The following is a 22,044-nucleotide window of genomic DNA, read 5'->3' as shown; positions in this document are numbered from 1 at the left end:
TTTAACTAAATTCTATTAATTCAATTTTTATTTGATTATTATTAGATTTAGCATATTTATGCATGATAAAATTTTTTTAAAAAAGAATACAAATTTTCCAGGCCTGAATTTGCACGACTTCTGTAGAACAGCCCAGGCACATATATGCATACAGTGTGGGTCAAACAATTTAAAGAAATTAACTTCCAGGACTCACTCAATGACATTAGAACCCAAAGAATTAGGTTACCTGACCAGCTTTATTAAATTATTTTGTAACAAACATTAAACAGAATGACAAAATGGCTGGGGTTCAATCAACACTGGTCCTTAACTTTGACAAATAAGCGAGAATTTTTTTTTCTTCTCCCCTTTACAAAGTTTGTCCAGTTCAGCAGTCACTAAAACTCATCAAACCGAGTTTGCAAAAAAAAAAAAAAAAAAAACAATAAAATAAACAGTGTAAAACTTGTTTTCACTTGCAGGTCAAAGTTGAGGACAAATGATGAGTGAGCGCAGGCCAGTGCCATAGTAGAACGTTAAGAATGTTTGAAAGTCATGAAGAGACGAGTGAGGGGTCGCGGGGTAGTCCGTCAGATCTTCCCAGGAAAACTGCCACTCTCAATCTGCTCGTCCCACTTGCTGACCTGAGAAAAGGCAGAGACACAGTATGCTAACAAGCTCCCAACAATTCTGACCGGGACTGAGAAGCCTAAACATTCCTAATGTGTGAATCCAGATGTACAGCACATTTCACAGCGCACTACACATTTGTGGATTGCCTCCCAGTGTCTGTTCTCTTTGCTGATTGTACCGCACACCAATTCAGCACCACATTGTATTTATGCATACAAGTATTAAGCCTGCAGATTTTGTCAAAATCTGTTTTCACGGTAACAAAACACAAAGAAAACAATGCTACAGGTGTGCTGTCAGTCATTTGGTCACTTCTTCTTGTTGAAAAAGTGTGACCATTTGTTGAACCTAGTTAGTCTTTTTAGCCTTGTTGCCTAAAATAAAATCAAAGCTACCAATGTCATTTTACTCAATCTAGAAGGGGATGCGTGTCAAAAAAATGGCCATAGTCCAATATGCTTCAACATTAATTGTCTATCATTTTCAATGTTTACAATGACCACAGTACGGCTGCAACAGCAACTTTGTGTAGACACTTATCATAAGTCAAGCACAGTGATTATGGGATGTCATCGGTGTCACAACCACCTCAGATATTTTAGGTTTTGGTCAGCCACAGTCAGGGTACGAAGAAATGCATACTGGTTATTTTCCACTGTCACCTAAATAAATAAGTAGAACACTTTCAAATAATATTTTTGTGGGTGCCTAGTGTAGTACAGGGAACACTCACCAGTTTAATGTAATGCAGAGTTCATTTTTACTGGGCGTCAATAAATTAATGGTTGACTTAGTGTGATGTAACCAATAACCAGGATATGTTACAGGGTATACACGGCATTGGCTCACTGTGCATCAAGCATACTCTGTTAAGAATGTAACATCATATTTTACGTACCCAGCTCATTGGGCAAAGACTCTTGTAGACCCGCTGATACCAGTCACATGGAGCTACATCCTGTCCTTTGTCGGAGAGAGCCTTGTTACACCTGTGAAAATCTGAGAGTGGGAACAGGAGGGTTCACAGAGTCAATATAGCTGGATGTGAACACAGCACAGAAAGACATGGCACTATAGTCATCTACACACAGAGCCTCCACAGCACAGAAACTTGAGCTTGCTACAGCACGCCTAACCCGAAGTACGTTACAGATTTAGGGACAAAATGGCGCTCCATCACAACAGCGACTTTTAATCATAAAGCAAAGTAGAAGGGTTTCATCGTGTCTTAAATTTTGTATATGACCATTTATAACCTCAACAGAAACTGCATAGAGTATGAATATTTTCCATTTTGACTTGTGTCCTTATTGTATGAGGAGCCAACATGCTCTGGCAGTCTTTAAACAGGCATGCAAATGCAGTCTGAGATGGCACTGCCTCAGATGCGATTCTCAGATTCATAGAACACGGTTGCCACCACTGGTTAAAAATAGCCAAGGGCACATCGTCTAAAATATTGAAATCTGACACGTGTTACAAAATAAGTTTTGATTTGCCATGGCAGCACAACGAAGCAGATGAAAATGCTGGTAGTTGGCAGTCAAGTAACTCGTACTGCAAATGGACGCAATCAAGGCTCAGAAGTGTTATGATTTCTTGGTGACATACAAACACTGTAAAAGCTCAGATTGCATTGAGATTGGATCATTTTTGTTCTCTTGTCATGGTTCTTCAGCCAGCTAACTTGCAACTAAATTAAACTGATCCAAGCTTGGAATACAGAGATCAATGAAAGCGCAGAGGATACATCAGAAAAAAATGTTTTCACTACCATTACACATCACCCCACATCATCTCACTCACCATCTCTACCCTACCCTTGTAATTCTGCAGAACTCTGTATATTATCAATGTTAAGACCAGATATAATCGCATGAAAGTCTTAAGTGGACACGAGGCCCTTGAGTGGTGACTGATGAAAGGGAACAAAGGTCAGTGCAGTAAATATGTTGGAAATAATGCAGTTTCTACACCATTAACCAAAGTATCGGAGTGTAGCACAGTGGGTAAGGAACTGGGCTTGTAACCGAAAGGTCGCAGGTTCGATTCCCGGGTAAGGACACTGCCGTTGTACCCTTCAGCAAGGTACTTAACCAAAATTGCTTCAGTATATATCCAGCTGTATAAGTGGATACAATGTAAAATGCTATGTAAAAGAAATGCTATGTAAGTCTGCTAAATGCCTGTAATGTAAAAATGTAATGTAAAGTATCATTAACAAGGACAGAAAACAAGGGCTTGTTCAAACAACAGTTAGTGACCATAACCAAACAGACTAGAAAGTATTGACTAAAACAAATGGGTTTACCAAGGTAGTTTTGGAAGCAGTTGCGGGTCTGGTTCGTATTGGGGAAACGAGCATCAAAGGGAGCGGTCCTGTAGTTCTTGATCTTCTCCTGAATTGCTTCAGCCATCTTCACTGATTTAACACACGGTATTAACTCCTGGACAGCAGAAAACACACAGACTCGATTCAGGCTACCATACATCATTAGTATTTTTAACCGCTTCTTCTACGTGAACATATACATTCATGCTATTATGTATAAAAATGCGTTCTCAGAAAGAGGGGCTGAACTGTTAATGCTCTTTAAACGTCACACGACCACTCCGCTCTGCAGCAGCAGGGCGCCTTGCACCCCCTCCCATCCGGGTAAAGGGTTCTCGCTCAACCCCATCACAGAGCTTCTACACCCTAGCTCCCCAGTGGCAGAACAAACTCCCTGTCCCTCTTCGAACCACTCCATCATTACCCATCGACTGCCGTGGTCTGAAGACGCATCTCTGGACTAAGTGCCACCACTCTGCAAATCATTTTACCTAAACCCCCCTCTTTCATTCCACTCATGTTACATCTACCTCCATCCCAGCACTTATTGTAGTTTGTATTTTCGTCCTAATGTTGTAGCTTGTACTGCCCCCTAGTTTGACTTGGCATAGGTTAGGTCAGAATAATGTTCACTGTGTGAACTGGACTTTGTGCTCTTGGCTATGAATATCTGTACAAAGTGGGTATTGTACCTTAAACGAAACTGTGTTTCGTAGTAGTTCCAATGACCTTGGCATGCACTTTCGTGCGTCGCTTCGATAAAAGCGTCTGTCAAATAAATATAATGTAACATCGATCGATACATACCAGTAGGTAACTCAGCCAGAAGTCGTTACGAAAGCAACATCACAAAACTGGACGAGAAATTCGACAACCGTCTGAGCTAAATTTTATTTTAAGTTCGTCAGCATGCTCTCAGTGAAAAAATCGCTGACCAATATTTTAAGTCAAAGTCAAAACGAATAATAAATCATACTTAGGCGGATGACCATTACCAGACCGTGTCTATAACGTACACCAAACAAAATATTTCTCCCTTAGAAATGCTGTTTACATTAACGTAGTCTAGCTAAACTAATTTTGGTGGTAATACGTTAATCATCACCGTCTGTTACGCTAGCGATTTAGATAGAAAACCAATACAAAATTCCGGCTAACAAGCTAGCTAAGGTTAGCTCGGTAGAGCTGATATCAGGTCGTGAACTCCCGACGTAAAACCTTCCGACCAGCAACGGCCATTAGCCATCTATATTAGCAACCTAGTATTACACTAACCATTAAATATCCACAACGTAGTGACAGCTATCCCCTTCACTATATCAACATATGCCATGTTGCATCTAACAACAGTAACATTAAGTATCCTTGATAAACGAAAAGCAGAAACGCAAGCTACAATTCAGCTGAAACCATCACCTTGCCGGCAACCTTATCAATATGTACGAACCAGTTATAATGTACTGACTTCGACATGATGTGAAGAGTTACATTTTTCATTACAAATAACCATAGCTGAATATCCAAGATTTTTTGTATATTTAGCAAACAGCATCAATCGTTCAGCTGGCTGGTTAGCTAAATAGCTAGCAAGATCAGATCTTTGGCGAGTATTGGTCTATGGTCGAGCAACATTTACCTGATTAATTGCAGACTGTATAAATAAAGCTTTATGAATACTCTAGGCAAAAATATCCTTAATATTCAAGAGCAATCAACAGTAAATAAATGTTGTGGCCTACCTCTAAAGTACACCTCCTTCCGTCCTCTTCGAATGATGTCCTCTGAAGGGTAAGGCCGCGAGCGGCATGCCGGGATGCTGGAGGATAGGGAACCCATGTGTTGCGGAATAAGGCGGGGCATAGTAATAATGCGGGTGCGTTTTCTGTATACAAAACCATATTTAGACTCTAACACATTACTTGTTTAATTTATGCAGCAGTTTCATTAAATTATGTTAACATACTAACTACATGTATGTATGTATAATTTGTATGTCATGTATTCTACTTAGAGAGTGAGAGTGAGGTCTGGAACAAAGTTAATTGATAGAACAATAGGCATGTATGTCTGCTGTTTGAATTAGCATCAGCCAAAATATCTACAGTTTAAATGTATATATTGTAATTAAATCTACATGAATTCAAGCGGACACACACACACACACACACACACACACACACACACACAAATGTACACACATCCGCGTGCATGTGTGCCCACACGCACACACAGCATACATATGTCAAATAATCATTCATAAAATCAGAAATGCAAACATTTTACAATGCAACGCCATAAAACACAGCAAACACAGACATATTAATTCAGGGGCCCTCTGGTTGTTATCTGACCCGCTGCATCACAACATTTCCTCCAAGGTCAGTGAAAGGAAGGGCAGGATTGTGAGAAGTTTTTATGTTTTCTTTCTTTTTATCTCTGTTTCTCATCACAGAGGGTGGCTATTTCTTCAAACATAAGACAACATTCCAGCGATCTCGATGGTCTCAGATGTCTCATGGAAAATTGGGTGAAATCAGTAAGGACTGCTGTTTAATTTATGACTAACAAGGTCCTGGCTCACAGATTATTGAGAGATAAAGGATACTGGGAGCGCCAGAGAAATATGAAAAAAGCCAAATTCTTTTTTAGCCATACTGAATTTTTTAGGGTGTTGCTGCTTGTCTGCCTGAGCTTGTGCATTGCTGTCATTCTGAACTTTGTATTATTTCAATCAGGCCTATTACTATCGTCCATTAAAATGTCACATACTAATATGTAATCTGGCAAAACACAATGTATATTAATGTGGTTTATGTCTAAAATGGCATTTGTTGAGTTATCCTAATGGACAGACATTTTACTCCACAGTGTAATTTAAAACATTTCTGCACCAATGGACATGGAGTTGTATAAAACAAATCTTAACATCTGATTTCACTCAAACACACAGTGACACACAGTTTAAAAGACACAAAATTAATTCCTGTCCTTTCCTGGAACCAAGTTCCTGTTTGAAACAAGGCCAGAGGTCACAGGTGTCCCTCTCTTGCTCACTTCCTGCCTCTCATTATGCCTTCTACCTCCTTTTTGGAGACATGGTCACCATATAAAACATTTATTTTGCAGAATAGATTCTTCTAATCAAGTGTTAACAGTGCAACATCTACCCTATTTAAACTGAAAATATAAACTGTGGTTTTGCATGCTGTTCATACTAGCATGCATTTGGTAGAGTAGATTTCTCCTTTTGAAACCTAAAACAGATGAAGTGATACATGCAACGTTTTATTTAATTCCTTTTTTAAAATTAGGTATAAAGTTCCTACCCATCAGTGTCCTGAGACAAGTAGTTTAATGTATTTTCATATACTGTTGCAATCTTTTATCTTTCCAGTGCTTTCCAGTGGCTGGTAATAAACTGTTAAATCCAATCAATCCAGTATTCGTTAATCCTCAACTAATTTGATCTCTCAGTGTCAGTATGAGTACTGTGGACCCCAGTCTAAACAGTCTGTTTTAAGATATACCGTATTCGTTGCAGTGATTTTCTTTCTGTCAGAGTCAGGGTAGATATAATGCAGGGCCCAGTCCAGGCTGTTCGTATGCTGTGCTAACCTCACCATCTCCTGCTCCCCCTCTCACTCAGGATATAGGTGTTGTCCTGTGAGGAGGAAGGAAATTCTGTCACGAAGAACAATGGGCCTGCTTCTCTATGTATAGACACAGGGAGAGGGAAAGAGTGAACGCAAGGATAAGACATAGATATAGACAGCTGGGATAGACCAAGCAGAAAAAAAAAATGTTTTTTTCTTTGGTTTTCATAAATAAATAAATACGGATATATTCCAAAAGAAGAGCAAAATAAAAGTGCGTAAGCGAAAGAGCATGAAAGGGCAAAGGAAATTGAGAGCCATTTTGAAAGTGAGGAGAATGATAATGTCACGGGAATAAATAACAAATTTTCTTGGACAAAACAAATGATACATTTTTAAACAGGTGGAAAATAGCTTGTAAATGTGCACAGACGATTTGTGGTTAGACAGACATAAATAACCAAAGTTCTTAGCTATTGAAGGATTTTTATAAAAAAAAGAGATATTGGTAAAAGAAAAAAAAGCTCATATACAATTGTGGGTAAGTTACATTTTTAGATATCACTTCTCAACATACTTTTATGGATAAAGTGTATTCTTTTGCATGGCCTACTTGTAATCTTTATAAATGATTAGAATTATTTTTAAACTGTGTAGAATATGAATTATATATAAGTGTTTGAACATTCTTGTTTGAATTTTGTGCATTGTTGCATGTTTACAATTCAGCTGAAGTGAGTGATGTCACCCTTTATAGACAAATAATACTGTTATTAGATCTTACAATTAGTTCTATATTTCAGAAAAGGGTACTCACTAGGTATGTACGTGTTTCATTTAATTGGAAATATCATGCATATCCTTCCCATCTTGATTTTGATGTTGTATTGAAGACTTCCATATTTAATTTTTTTAATGACATATTTTCTCAGAAGAGGAAAAAATATTTCAGTTAGGCACATTACGAAATAAAACCAATATATGATTATATAATAGCGTGGAAAATGATTCGTTTCACATTTGATATGTACAATAGTTGCTATAGTAACTCAAATTACAGTTGATGCATTACATGCTTTAATGACCTCATCTTTAGATTTGAATTGACCTTGTCTGACCTAGTTAGCAACTTGAGGGCCATAATTTCAGTTTTTGTTTGTGGACTCGATCTAACGTACACACTTTTTATTGATTGAGGTATGATACGTATCATTAAGTTGGAATAAAATGGCATTATTTTGCCTAAACCTGGGAGACCAGATTTAATGATTTGGCATCTCACCCACTGTGACTTGGCATTAATTACTGTGTCATAAATACACCTTGGCTGGCAGGGCTTGTCTCATGATGATGTCAGTCTTCTGCCGGACACCATGTGATGCATATGCTGGTCTCTGCTCTAAATTTTAAACAGATTAATTCTGTGCTCACCCTGTGACAAGTATAGTGGGCAGGGTATTTTTAGCCCTACACTGCTCCACCAACATTTGACTACGTACATAAAAACAATGCTACACTTTGACTTTTACAGGACTTGTGTCAGATATGCTGACATTTTCAGCAGGAAGGATTTGGTTTAAAAATTTTTTTTTATTTATTCTTTGTGTGCTGTTCAATAGTTACAGAGTGTTTCCAGTGCAGTTTGACTGCAAGTGAAGAATACAGGGCTTGGAATGCCCTGTATTATGTGCAGTAAAGTCTTGATATTAATCATTATCTGCTTGCATCACCTGCTTGCATCATCATAGGGTCATCATCATCATCATCAATGGCCTGACCATTGCACTTAGCATTAATTGCTACTTTTTGGGATGTTGATGATTTTCAAATCTAGGCCTTTTCTTTTTTTCCACTTATTATAAGTCACTCTGGATAAGCGCATCAGCTAAATACCTGAAATGCAAAATGTAAAGTTAAATAATCTACATTTCAGGAATGTCTTATCTGGTAAAGAAACTGTGATTTCTATCATTTATCTGTGCTTTCCGGCCTCTCTCACTCTGTTCCTGCCTCTTTCAGATGGAGGGGTCCAACAGCCCTCGTTTCAGGAAGCTCCATTTCCCTGTGGGTCTGTGGATAAATTCTCCCCGAAAACACTTTGCCAAACTGGGGGCTCGTTGGCCCAGCGCAGCCTCTGTAAAGTCAGTCTGTATTTCCCGTCAGTTCTGGCCTTTCTGGCATGTTTCTGCTCCTTTAGGCTTCCTTTGGTGGATGTCAGTGTTGTATAAGGGGGTGGCAGTGCAGTACAATGGCTAGCGAACAGGACTTGTACCTAAGAGGTTTGTTGCCCAGGTGGAGCTGTTGTACCACTGAAGAAGGTGGCTAACCTTTATTGCTTTAGTACAAACATCCAGCTGTATAAATGGATAGCCTGAAAAAATATAAGTTGTTTTTTTTCACTATAGTGGATAAAAGTGCCTGCTAAGCAAATATTTAATACATGTGTCCTTCCTTTTCCCCCTTTTTATTTTTTTCAATTCCAGTAACTTCTATTTGTATTATTGATTTCCCTTTATTGTTAATTTACAATAAGCTATCTTCTCTTCTCCTCTCTCTCTCTTCTCTTCTCTTTTCTTTTCCCCCTTTACTTCCCCTATTTCTATTGATTTACAACACCATATTTGTTAATTTTCAATAACTTCTGCCCCTTCTCTCCTCTCTTCTCTCTCTCTCCTTCTCTCGCTCTCTTTCTCCCTCCTTCTCTCTCTCTCTCTCCCTCTCTCTCTCTCTCTCCCCCTCTCTCTCTCTCTCTCTCCCTCCCTCTCTCTCTCTCTCTCTCCCTCTCTCTCTCTCTCTCTCTCTCTCTCTCTCTCTGTAGATCCACCACCAGCTCAGATGCCGCCTCTCTGCACGAGGCTCCCACCGCTCCTTCGTCCACCCTCTCCCTCTCCACCCCTTCCCTAGCTCCCCCCTCCCCCTCCCCTTCTCCCTTCCTCCGGCCCCGTCCTGCCGCCCCTCAGTCCCGCGCCAAGCGCCTGTCTCACCTCTTCCTGAGGGGCCGGTCGAACAGCGACCGGGACCGAGCGGTCGGGGACAGGGAGAGGGAAGTGTGGGCGCACTCCGCAGCATCGTCCTCCCACTACATGCCCCCGGCCTCCTCCTCAACCCCGGGGCTCATTAAGATCTACGGAGATGCCCTCTCCAGCGGAGCCAACTACAGAAGCCTGCTGGCCAACGTTCACTCCACCGCCCACCAGCTCATCTCGCAGGTCATAACCCGCTACACTGAAAGAGAAAGGGAGGGAGAGACTGAGGATGGAGGTGAGTCAATCATTCTTTTAAGATGCATAAAATGGTCACCCGTCACCTGCTAATCTTCACGCCTCCACCCATGTCCTCCTCCCAGCTTTCCACAAACCCAGCCCTGATGACTTCCTGCTGTGTGATGTCATTGGGAAGCCCATTGTACAGCCCAACGGGACCATCCGATGGGAGACAGAGTGCCGGAGGGGTGTGGCCTCATGGGAATGTCCCCTGCTTCTGATTGACATGTGGAAGCCAAAGGAGGGGTTCGAGCGGCGTTTCGAGATCCAGAGAAAGGATGACTATGAGCGGGAGGAGAGGGCCAAAGAGAAGGAACGAAAGAGGGACGGGGAGAATTACTCAGGTAGCCCATGTTCCCATGGTCCCTAAAAAATAGGTTTGCTCAAAAAATTTGATTTGCTCATGATGGCATCTGTTCTTATGTTTGATTGGTTGAAATTCGCCCTGACGTCATGTCCGCCGCAGTGCCGTGGAGGCGAAGTCGCATGTCATCGGGGGGCGGAGCAGAAGAGACCGAGCGCGGCTTCCGGGGTAGGAACACGGAGTTGCGCAGAAGCATCAGCGACATGAACCTGAGTCTGCGACGTCGCCAGGGGCAACACGCCGGCAATGACAACCGCCGTCCCAGCAACCCCGGGAGCAACACCGGAGGAGCTCAGGATAGAAAGAACATCATAAGCATGATAGCGACAGACACAGGAGAGGTGAGACAGAGAGGGGCGGAAAGAGTGAGATAAAATGTCCGTACAGTAGCGTGGATTTTCTTGACATAAGTACTGTCTTGCAGGTGCTGGGGTCAAAGGTTGGAAGTGAAAGGGACAGGAGACCCCAAGAACATGAGGAGGATAATGATACATGTGATCTGGAAGTGATGTCACAGAGCCTGATCCTTCCACCCACAGACCGCCCTTACTTCCTGTTGCTGCAGGGATACGACCAGAGCAAGGCTAGGCTTGCTTTTAATGATATCATACTTAACAGATGACAAAATACCTGCATAGTTCTAATCATTGCCTACCATCGTTTCATACCTCTAGAGGGAGTGTTTTTATACCACTGAGATCTTTCATATAATGTGAATTTCAAAACAACAATACAATACACAATACATCCAGGCATAACACAAAAATACAATAAATTCAAGTTTACTTCAAGCCTCTATGTAAAATGATCTCATACAGGTCCCAATTGTTATACTTTAAAACAGCACGGATAGTATCTCCACATTCTCTGCAACTTAAGATTTAATCAGAGAATTATCAAAACTCGAGCACTCAAGCACTAACAGACTATGAACAGCTGCATTCAGATACGAACAGCCTCTTATTGTAGCTACTGTAGTCAGATACCAACAGACACACACCTGCCCTATTCAGATGCTAACAGACCCTCTCATCTGCAGGACTTTGTGCTCTACATCATGACCGGCCATGCACATGTCTTTGGGAAAAAACCCTCACCAAGGGAACGAGAGAAGGACAGGGAGAGGGAGAGGAAGGGGAGGAAGCCTCTGAAAGTGGACACCTTTCTTTCGGCCCCCGACCTGCTGGCCCGCCACCTGTTGGTCAGGAGAGATGCTGCCCTGCCCGGGCACGATTCCAAACATGGTACCCGCTGCAGTATTTACCGTGCGGGCAAAGTGCCTCTCGGGGTAAAAGTGTATTAGAAATGTTGTGTGAATGTACCTCCACAGTAACCCCACCACCAATCCCCCCCCCCCCACCCCCTCCTTTCACCTGCCCAGCTCTCGTGCGCCCCTTCAGGGGTGGTGCTGTCATGCACAATGGGGTGCCGCTGTACAGGGAGGCAGAGCTGAAGCCAGGAGACCTGCTAGGTTTGGGAGGCCACTTCCTCTTCCTGTATCGTGACCCCCGTGTGACCCCCAGCCCGCCACCTGCCTTTCCTTTCCCATGGCAGCAGGATTCCTCCACCCCCTGTTGCCCAGGGGGCTTAGTGGACAGGCAGGAGGTTCTGCGGCAGTATCTTGGATCCACTGACGCGGTGCTGAAGTTTCACCCCAGACATGCCGATGCTCTGCTACAGGCAAGTACATCATGGTCTCCAAGAAGGGTGAAGCCACACGTCCTCTGACCAGCCTGGCTTCGCTCTCGTGTCAATCGGTCAATTGTGGGCGTGGCTTCCATTTTTGACACACTGCATTCATTAAAATCATATATTATGGGAAATCCCAAAACAGCAGTAATTAATGTGTCGCCCATCATTCAACTATGGAATGGGGACATAAAAATTGAAATGGGGAACAATTTAAACATTTGATCTTTAATCTGATTGGTTATCTTGTCGCAATGTTTGGGGTCAAAAGTTCCCCCGGGGCCATGTCCCCCCCCGCCCCCTCCCCCCATAAATGAATTCCTGGCTATTCCACAGCTACACAACACCCTTCGGTAGGGCACTCTGTTTCTGTTGCTGTAGCAACCATCTAACTATATAACTGGAGTTATGCGTACTGCAGGTATGGGCAAAAAACATGATAAAACCATGAACCCTTTTCAAACTCCCTGCCACTTCTCTTTATCAGGAGATCATGTTGAAGAACTCCTCTCCTGATGCAGGGTGTGGACCTCTAGCTCCAGCATATCTCCTGTCAGTTATGATTGACTATGCCTCCAAGCACTTGGATCCTGCACTCATTCCCCAGCTACTGTTAAAGTCAGCCAATCAAATCAAAACGATAGTCTGGGTGAGTCTGCTATCCAATCAAAATATTTTGCAACATATTTATATATTATTCAATAAATTTCTCAACACATATTCATTGATTGATATATTGGGCCTCTCAAAACTGAATATGTCACTTGTGTAGGCTTGGCTTCCCTGAAAAAAAGGCTTAATAGGCTTTAATTGAGAGAGAATATTTCCTCTGTATTTTTCTGGAAGAACCCATCTCTCACTTTTAAACGCTTTCCTTTGCAGGAAAACATTAAAGAATTTGGGGAAAAGCATCCCACACAAAAGTAAGAGCTCCTGGTGTAATGTTCAGTTTCAGTTACATGTGCATGTGCAGCTCTGTTCATTTGATTCCAAGCATTCTTTAAGTTTTTTACATTTCTGATTATGTCAGTTTTTTTAGAGCAGTTCTTCATCTTGCATGACATTGTATTACAAGTGTGCAACATAAATATATATGAAATACTGCTGCTGCTGCTGCTGCAGAGTTTATTGGTATTCAGTATCTAACTGAAATTCAATCTTGTATTTGAAAGTAATGGAAGATTGGCACATGAAGTAAGTTGTGGAATATTTGGCATCTAGTTCTACAGATCAAGAAGGGGAAGTGAGCACACCTAGCATACAGGAGGTGTCTTCTGACCTTCGACCCCTAATGTTCTGGATGTCCAATGCCACAGAACTCCTAAACTTCTTCCAGGTCAAAGTAGAAGCCATGGAGAAAGAATGGGAATTTGAGGGTGAGATAGACAAACTAAAATATTTTCCTTGGATGTAATTTCAGGAATTTCATTGAATCTCTATTGCATTTCTCAACAGAAAATACTGAGAATAATGTTGAGAATACTGTTAGGCATGTTCTATTCATGTGCTCTTGTATCTGCCTGTTTTATGTCAAGTTGTCCTTGTCTCTGTTGCATTAGTCACAACAGGAACGTGGATTTTATGAATGAGTAGATGACAAATATAACTGCAAACAGATATTGAGTAGTGAGCAAATTGTGCTTGAGTTTTTGATTCCATTCCTTTTCTGTTTATGTCCTTCCATAGCTCCCGGTGACCCTGTCTTGTCAGCTGACATGGATACTTGCTCAGAAGCCCTGGCACAACTTGATGATGTCATAATGCACACTTTCCAGCAGTGTGTGTATCACTTGACCAAGGTGTGGGCGCTAAAACTGATGACATTTTCAGATAGCACAGTTATTTAATTGTTGTGGAATCTCAGGATCTCACATTCATTCTGAAAATAATACCTGTTCCTGTTAAGTGAAACTGCCCCATCACAAAACAAGACACTGTGCTCCACGCTATGTTTTCATGCCCCGTTTTAAATTAATTCACCATCTGTTCCTGTTCCTCTTCTCTCTTTCAGACACTGTACTCCCTGCTTCCAGCTCTGTTGGACACAAACCCATTCTCCAGCGAAGAGAAGGAGAAAGACAAAGATGGGACAAAGGAAGAGGGAGGGAGCGAGGGTGGTGGAGAAGAGGGGGAAGATGACGTGTCTTCCCTCCCTCCCACCGTCGCCGGTCTGGTGGAAGTGTACCGCCGTTCCCTCATGCTATCTCGAGAGGCTTGCCTCTCTCCACCCATCACCTCCCAGACATTTGGATATCTCTTCTTCTTCACCAACACCTCCCTGCTGAACACTTTGCTGGAGAGAGGTGAGGGATGATGGGTGAAAAACATGGTTACGCATCACTGTCTAACCAGTTGGCCTTTGCTCTCATAAATATGGAAATTTTTTCTGTGGAACTGTGGAATTATGGCAAGTATGCAGCAGCTCATTCCTTATCTTTGTTTACTTATAAACATTCTTCAACAATGAGCTACTGTCTCCCTCATATCCCAGTGCATCTGGCTTTGAGCACCGCAAAGCATGCATCTCTGTTCTGTCTCTCAATTTCAGACGGGTTGTTCTCTTGGTCCCGGGCGGTCCAGATCCGCACAAACCTGGACCTGGTCCTTGACTGGCTGCAGGCTGAAGGCCTAGGTGACATCGCTTCTGAATTCCTAAAAAAGCTGTCAATCACTGTCAACTTCCTATGCATCCCAAAGACCCGTCTCATCCAGGTGAGACAAATAACTATGCCTGCCCAAGAGATAGCCTAGTCAAGGATATCTGGAATAATAAATAAATTCCTAAGCATAGTGTGTTTGTCTATGCCAACTTTCTATCTTTTTTCCTCTTAAGTTCGAGGTTGTGGCAAAGGGAATCATAACACAACATTAATCATTTCCTCTTCTCCTTTTTCAGTCTTCCTGGTCCAGCCTACAGGAAGATTATTCCTTGCTAAGCCCTTCACAGCTCCACCATCTTCTGACTCATTATAAGCTGGGACCTGCTAGAGCACCGCCTATTTCCTGGTCCCCACCCCCTGGGACAGAACTTGGTGGAGGTGAAAGCAATATCTGACTGTTTTGTCTCTAACAAAACCATTTGTAAATGTTTCCAACTTTTTAATTTTATATTTTGTTTATTTTGTGCTAGATATTTTTGAAAGCTTCTTGGACCATCCGCCTCTAATTCTGCCCAATGAGACACCTCGACTGGACCTTACCCAGCCAATTCCGAGTCCTGAACTTCAACAGGAAGTGACACGCCTGCGTAGTTTCTTGTGGGGACTTGATCAGGATGAGCTCCCCGCCAATCAAAGGACCAGGCTATAAGACTGAGAGTTATCCAGCCCTGATAGGGGTACAGTAATTGACTGATCTGGCTGGTACTACCAGTAAATCTTTCTTGAAAAAGCTCCCAATGAAAAGGAAATGTGATTTGATTTTGGGGCTGAAAGGCAGTGATATTTGTTGAAAGTCAGTTATTCAGACAGGGCTCTGTTAAAATGCATAACAGTTTCACATATAAAGAATATAATTTAATAAAGATACTTAAACTTAAAAAATGAATAATTGGTTTGGACACTAGGCTACACTATCTTATTGTTCACTCTGAGATGTAAAAAGACTGTGAACAGTATCTATACCTATAGACCACTGTTAATATATAAACCTACCCTTTATTTTGATTGTATTTCACTCTCTTGTGATGTATTTTCTATCACAGAATCAATAAAAATATATTATTAATTTAACTGCAATGTGTTTTCTGCAATGCCTTATGGATCTGTACCACCTCAAAAATTACATAACCTACTGAAGCCTACTTTCAAAAGACCTACACACAAGTACACTATCAGTACCATTAATTAATCTGTCCATTAAATTAAGTTTACACAAGTGTGTGTCTCAAAAAAGGCACAGGGCCTTTTTTGAGCTTAGCAAAGTTTCGAAATCCTGGACAAAATCATAACAGCTGCCAGGCTCGTCAGTAGTCCCGGTAGGTGGCGCAAAAGCGAATTCTTTTCCAGGGTCATGTTTACGGTAAAAACTCAAAATAGGTTGCACTGGAAATAAAACTAATGCATTGCCCCCCCAGCTCCCCACAACCCCTCCGCCCCCCCCCCCAATCAAACTTTGTCCTAAATCAACACTGAACATTAGGTGTATTCCTACCATAATGTGATTTACGATTTACCGGCAAAACTCTCACACTAATAAATACCCGTTTCCCCTGATTCTATAAGAAATGCCCCCTTCTGTCCGCGTCCGCGATTATGTCTGGACCGTCTGGACGTTGTGGGTAGACTGTGTCTGGATGTGCTAGTTTAGATTAGTTGTAAAAGGCTGTCAATTTGTGTTGCTTTCACGAAAGCCCATTTTGACTTATTCAAGATGTTTATTTATTTATTTTAAAAATAAATTGCATATTCCATTAGCCTAACAGATGCTTTTCACAGAAACTATGAACATCCTGTTTTAATCAATGAGGTAAATAACTTATAAACGACTTTTGTTTTATGGAAACCTATGCATGCCGGAAATGTTTTCCAACTGTGCTTCACGTCCTGTTATATCGTGTTTGTCCACAGTTCTGTGTATTTGGTTCAGATAGGTAATGGCTTCGCCAATGGCCACCATGACACGCTCACTCGCACGGACACACGCACAGAGAGATGGACAACATGACGCGTCAATTTAGTTTTCTTGTTTTTACCGTTTGGGCGGTTACTGTAATTCTCACGACACAATTGACGTCACATTAGTATATCTCAAGTTTGAATGATTGCATTTGTTTTTTCCTTTAAATTTCTGGCCCGATTCCAAATCTTTCTGTCTTCCGGTCAAACTCTGGCCGACCAGTTTACGGTAAAAGCACGCAGTAGCGTGAGAGCTTCTTACATCATTCCTTCTTATTTTCTTAACCCTTACTGCCCAGGCGCAATCATAAGAAGGAAAGGACAGACGATTTTAGTGACATCAAGTATGAAACTGAATTATTTACTGTCTGGCATTTATGAATCATGATGATGATCATTGTTGTTGTTGCTCAGTACATCAATGAAGTGGTTGTGATGTTTTATATCACAAAGTTGTGTATAATGTGTTTGTGGGCTGTGTGGTATCTATTTTTGCTGCAAATGACCTGACCTTTCCAGTAATTCATCACAGATATAGAGTTATAATCTGCAGCTGTTTCTTGGAAAATAGCAGTGGGGTCTGGGGGGGTTCGAGAACAGGAGCAGCCTAGTAACAGTGCTATGAGCAGAACATACCACATTGCTCTCCTTGTGCCAGTGTAATGTCAGTAGTGTCCAGTCAGCTTACGTGTTCTGGTAAATCCCCTTTCTCCCATCTCTCCCCAGGTGCAGCGTTACACACCTGTTGCAATGCCTCTCTGTAATTAGGATCACACCATTATTATGGGGAGAGGAAGGTGTGTTCAGGAGCGGGAAGTTGGGACAGAAAAGACAATGGACTATAGTTATTCTCTCTCCCTCCTTCCATTTTCCCCCATCTTTGAAGTAATGAAAGATTCTTCCCTTCTTCAAAGGGAATTTGTTTCCTACAAAAACAGCTGAGTCAGATGAGGAGAGAGAGAGCGAGAGAGAGAGAGAGAGTGCTGGATAAGGCAGGTGCTGTACTACACAAATAGGCCTTATCTCCTCTACAGCCGGCCTCCTAGTACATCACGGCAAATGTGCGCGTCATGTGGATTGTCCAGTCCTAGGCAGCTTGGCCAATGAACTAAGGTATAGTTGGAAGCGAATGGGACATCAGAAGGCTGATGCGATCCTTCTTGCCAAGTTACATGTTGGATCCTGAAGGTTCACAGGGCTGAGCTGATGTAACATAGGCCAACACCTACGGCAAGAATAACAGGTATATGAGGATGAAGGGTACATTTCTGACTTTCGCAATGGAAAGCAAATTAAAGCAGGACGCACAGCGGAAGCCACGGATTTTTACTGTGTTTGTTTTGTGAAACCACGTCAAACATTCGTATGTAAGATAAGGAAGATGAGTTTAACCAGAGAAGGGAAAACTGTAATACAACTTTGTTGCTTTGGGGTCGGCGTTTATCTTTGTCCACTGTTCAAAAATAAAGGAAAGTCTCGCGCTAGTTTTTCCTAATCCTTTTGTTCCAGTGCATTAATGATGTTCCTCTGATTCAGACTCAGAAGAAGGAGCCTTTGAGTCTGCGTGGGCAGAGGAAATATGTCCATTTGGAATGCTATAAAAATGCAGTCCTTGGAGACTCCAGTAGTCAGCTTGATGTAGCGGGGTCTCAACCCTGTATCTGTGTCCACTGACAATCACTGATGGGGGATCTGTCTGTCATTGTTGGCACCAGGGAGATGTTTTGCAATTCTGTGGTTTACAGACTCGGTTGTCAGTCAGGTTTATGTGGGGATTTCATCCTTTTGCACCTGTGTTTCATACTGGACTGACACCAACTGCCATCGCTACGCAGGAATGTGCTTAGACAGAGAATCTGGAACCCCCTGCGGCACCTCTGTACTTCCAGTGAAAGAGTGGTTGAGTAAAAAGCCAGGTTACCCCGAGGGAAATATTTACTTTCTCCCCAGCTAGGTGGGTTACGTCACTGAAACATTATTTATGAAAGAGTCCTGTGATGTCATCGCTGCCAGTCTGAGACTGGCCAGTGTTTGCAGGGATTTTAGAGCAGCAAGCTGCGAGAACCAGGGGTCTCTTTTTTTCCCCTGACAAGGCAGTGGGTTTGGTGAGGGCTTAATCCTGGATGGAGTTTGGTGGTCTGTCCACAGGTCCACGAGACGTGGTAAGGGGCCTGCTTCCTACAGGCCAGGCTTCTGTTGGAGGCTTGTTCCATTTTGCGTCACGGTGTTGACCGAGCAGACCCCACACTTTACTTCCATAGAGCGCAGCAGGACTGGGTAGCACTGCCCTTTATTTTTAGCTGTAATCTGCCAGCTATGTTTATTTTATGTAGCCTCCCTTTGATGGCGTAGAAAATTCTTTGGGTTTTCAGTTTTAGTAGTTTCACTGCCAGGTCAGGGGGCTTTTCAGTGGCAATTCTCAGGAAAGATAATATTTACATAAATATTCGTGCTAAACAAGCCTTTTCCATATAACTAACGCGAGAATACGCACTACAATAATTCCCCCATGCTTTGCTTTCGATTCTGAAGGATCAGTGTGCGTAATATATCAGGAGATGACACTCATTTCCAAATATGTCGATTTTTATGCGTTTCATGCCTCTTTAAACATTTCGGCATGACCCAGAACCCTCCCCCATTTCTCCACGCTCGGGGTTTAAAGTAGTGGAATAAGCAGGCTGCTACCACTGGAACATTTCCTGACCATCTCAGGAACTCTCTACCTTGGTTTCCTGAACTCCCAGAGACTAGTGAATTCATCAGCACATTCATCCAAGCACTGATACGGCTCTGTTACTGCAGCTAAGTTCTCTGCTTATTGTGTGGCACGTTGCTAACAGTTGTTCTCGTACTGCTGTAGCGCATTTCATTGTGTTTGTTAGCTTTGCGTTTGTGGTAAATGAACTGAAATCTCCACGGATTTCTCCATCTAAATATGTTAATTCATACTTTGATGCTAATAATTGTCACTTCGGTTTTCATTGGTTGCTTTAATGTGAGTGAAGGCCAGTGTCCATTCACATAGCGGCAGAATCTCTAAATTCTGAGCAAAAGTTACACTTTTTCCATACCTAAAACTAAGGAGACTGCAGGACATAAAGACTGTGGAATTTTGTGTGCTTCCGTGCACGATGTCACACTGCAGCTATTTGAATAGCTCAAATTGTTCTGACATGACTCCAAGATACTTCACGCCCGCATCTTCTGGGATAAAACATCCGTCTCTGGCCTGTTGCATTCCTCCATACGTTGAAAGAGTGAACACTGGTCAGACTCAAGTGAAATTGAAAGAAATTAGTCAGACCCAAGTGGCATTCCTAGGATTATTACCTGAATGAACAACTCCAAATGATCCCTCTGTGCCAGGCAGAGGCCTGTTTAGCAATCTGCAGCATCAGATCCGCATCGCACGTCACCCCCGCCTCTGATCTCTATGAACAGATGACACAATGTGAGCACAGGGAGAGCTCCGCCCCCCTATCAGCACTCTAAAGGACATTCAGGCCGGAAGTGGTGTCAGTCGTGATGCAACACCGGGGAAAGAGGGAACTTCTGTGCCAGACAGTAATCGGATATCTTGCCAGGCCATTGACAGTTTAGGAGCTTAGTTAGAGCTTAGTTTCAGAACACACAAAAGGAAACAAATGGGACTAGGACAAAAGGTAAGGAGGATACTGGAGTCAATGGAGCTGATGTCAATTTTTTTTTCTATGTCTCGTAAAAGAACTTGAAGGTATATGATTGTTTATAGCTTTCCCTGCCCTCTTAATGTGAATTAAGATAAAGAATAGTTTGCCCCTGTCCTCTCTCTCACCCTCCCATCCCGAACCCCCACCTTCTCTCCGATTGTCTGTCTGTTTTGTTCTTTTCCAGGGAATTTCCCTGTGTCTATGACTCCTCCATTCCATGCATACCTCACATTTTTCCTTCCACAGCGAGTGTGGGAGGGTGGGGGTGGGGGGGATTAATATAGCAAAGCCGCACAGGCCGCTGTTACTGGACACCGATCGCCAGGGTGAGGGTCAATAAAACATGCCTGTGCACACTCAAGAGAAAGAGTCAGACAATGTACAGTATACATGCATGGCAAATCAAAGGGTCCATACCGGTTCATGAAGGGTGAATACTGACATGGAAATGACAGACACAGAGATGTTTATACATACTGACACAAAAAAAAAGTTTTCGCAATTAAATTACACTGACACTAAAGGAACTATTCATTAGAAGCACTGAGAGAAAGAAGATTGATGTGCTTTAATACACAGAAACACGAATACTGAATACTGTGTATACAGTGTATATACACTTGCACTGTGCAAGTAAATATCTTGGAAAGGTTCTTACAAGGAGCGAAACTGAGAAGGTGATCAATGTGCACATACTCATACTTACAATGAAAGTAATTACATTCATAAACACACAGCAGAGTGAATATGGTGCATACATATCAAATGAACTGAAAAGGATAATGTAGTACCTACATGCAGAATATTACTGAATGGGCTAATGTAGTGCCTGCATGCTCAACATTAAAAAAACTATCAGAATAATCAGCAAAACTGGCACATTCATTGCTGTGATTACTTTGGCTTTTTTTTCAGAAGCAAATGGACATGTTAAACTATTTAAACTTGAATAATAGGAGGCCATAAACTGACAACATGGAATTGTAAGATCACTGGAGATGCAGCCACAAAAAAGGGGGCCCGGCCCCTGGCTCCCCCGGGGTCGGCGCAGTCAGCGAGACAGGCGGAGACGTCACGGCATTCCTTCTTCCTTTGTCCACATGTCCCTCTGTTTCTCTCCTTGGGCCCTGAGTCTGTCAGCACGTCCCTCTTCCCCCACCCACCCTCCAGCCCCCCCCCAGCCAAAGAAAACATTGGCAGACATGCTCACTGTCTGTCTGACGTCAGCAAGCGGCAAGGATGAGCGATAAAGGGGCCAGTTACTGTATGTGCTACGGTGGACCCTTGGAATTACAGCGGTGTGCGGCTGACACACACTCACAAACACACACGCGGAGTGAGAGTGAATGAACAATCAAGTCTCCCGGGTAACTTTTCTACATAAGAAAGAATGCGCTAAAAATAGAGTCTTTCTCTTTTTTTTTTTTTTGTCCGTCGCCCACCGAGTATTTGCTGGTGCTCTGGGGTGCCGTACTGTCCGTTGATAAAGTATCCACCCTTTGTCTGTTGATTTGCTTTACTGAAAGGGAACAAAGGGCTGTTCTCTGTTCTCAGGAAATGTATTATTATTGTTCTTTGCAGTTATCAATGAATATATGTGGCTTGGAAGAATGTGTAAAGTTCTGGTAAAAGCTGTAAAATATCAGAAGAATATTCCAGAGAAGGTGACTAGTTTGACCTACTGTACCAAAACACACACTCCCTAACACACTACCTCACACACACACACACACACACACATACCAGGAAATGTGTGATTATTAGGCTGATTTACAAATGTTTTGCGGATCCTGTAAAGCAATGATGTATCAACCCCGTCTACCTCCGGGTTAAGCTCTCGCCCCCACATTAGCTGAGACAGGAAGAAATGGAGAGACGGA

The 22,044-nt window shown here is 42.4% G+C and overlaps 2 protein-coding genes across 2 annotated transcripts; one reads left to right on the top strand and one right to left on the bottom strand.

Annotated features, from left to right (window-relative positions):
* Positions 1-220: 220 nt before the first annotated feature.
* Positions 221-4,781, bottom strand: LOC135240917 (cytochrome c oxidase subunit 6B1). The gene is made up of 4 exons (XM_064310962.1): positions 4,687-4,781; positions 2,927-3,062; positions 1,514-1,614; positions 221-626 (listed from the first exon to the last, which is right to left on the bottom strand). Exons 2-4 carry the CDS (start codon positions 3,030-3,032, stop codon positions 573-575), a joined length of 261 nt encoding a protein of 86 aa, XP_064167032.1. The 5' UTR covers positions 3,033-3,062; positions 4,687-4,781; the 3' UTR covers positions 221-572.
* A 1,868-nt stretch (positions 4,782-6,649) lies between these two features.
* Positions 6,650-15,587, top strand: rasip1 (Ras interacting protein 1). The gene is made up of 16 exons (XM_064309398.1): positions 6,650-7,081; positions 8,560-8,681; positions 9,359-9,801; positions 9,887-10,147; positions 10,270-10,508; positions 10,592-10,750; positions 11,207-11,411; positions 11,549-11,847; positions 12,344-12,505; positions 12,739-12,779; positions 13,078-13,232; positions 13,543-13,655; positions 13,868-14,159; positions 14,405-14,568; positions 14,753-14,894; positions 14,987-15,587. The coding sequence occupies exons 2-16, from the start codon at positions 8,560-8,562 to the stop codon at positions 15,163-15,165; spliced, it is 2,976 nt and encodes a 991-aa protein (XP_064165468.1). The 5' UTR covers positions 6,650-7,081; the 3' UTR covers positions 15,166-15,587.
* Positions 15,588-22,044: the final 6,457 nt, after the last annotated feature.

Source organism: Anguilla rostrata, chromosome 1 (assembly GCF_018555375.3).
Source record: "Anguilla rostrata isolate EN2019 chromosome 1, ASM1855537v3, whole genome shotgun sequence".
Lineage (NCBI taxonomy): Eukaryota > Metazoa > Chordata > Actinopteri > Anguilliformes > Anguillidae > Anguilla > Anguilla rostrata.
This window is presented reverse-complemented; position numbering and strand designations above follow the sequence as displayed.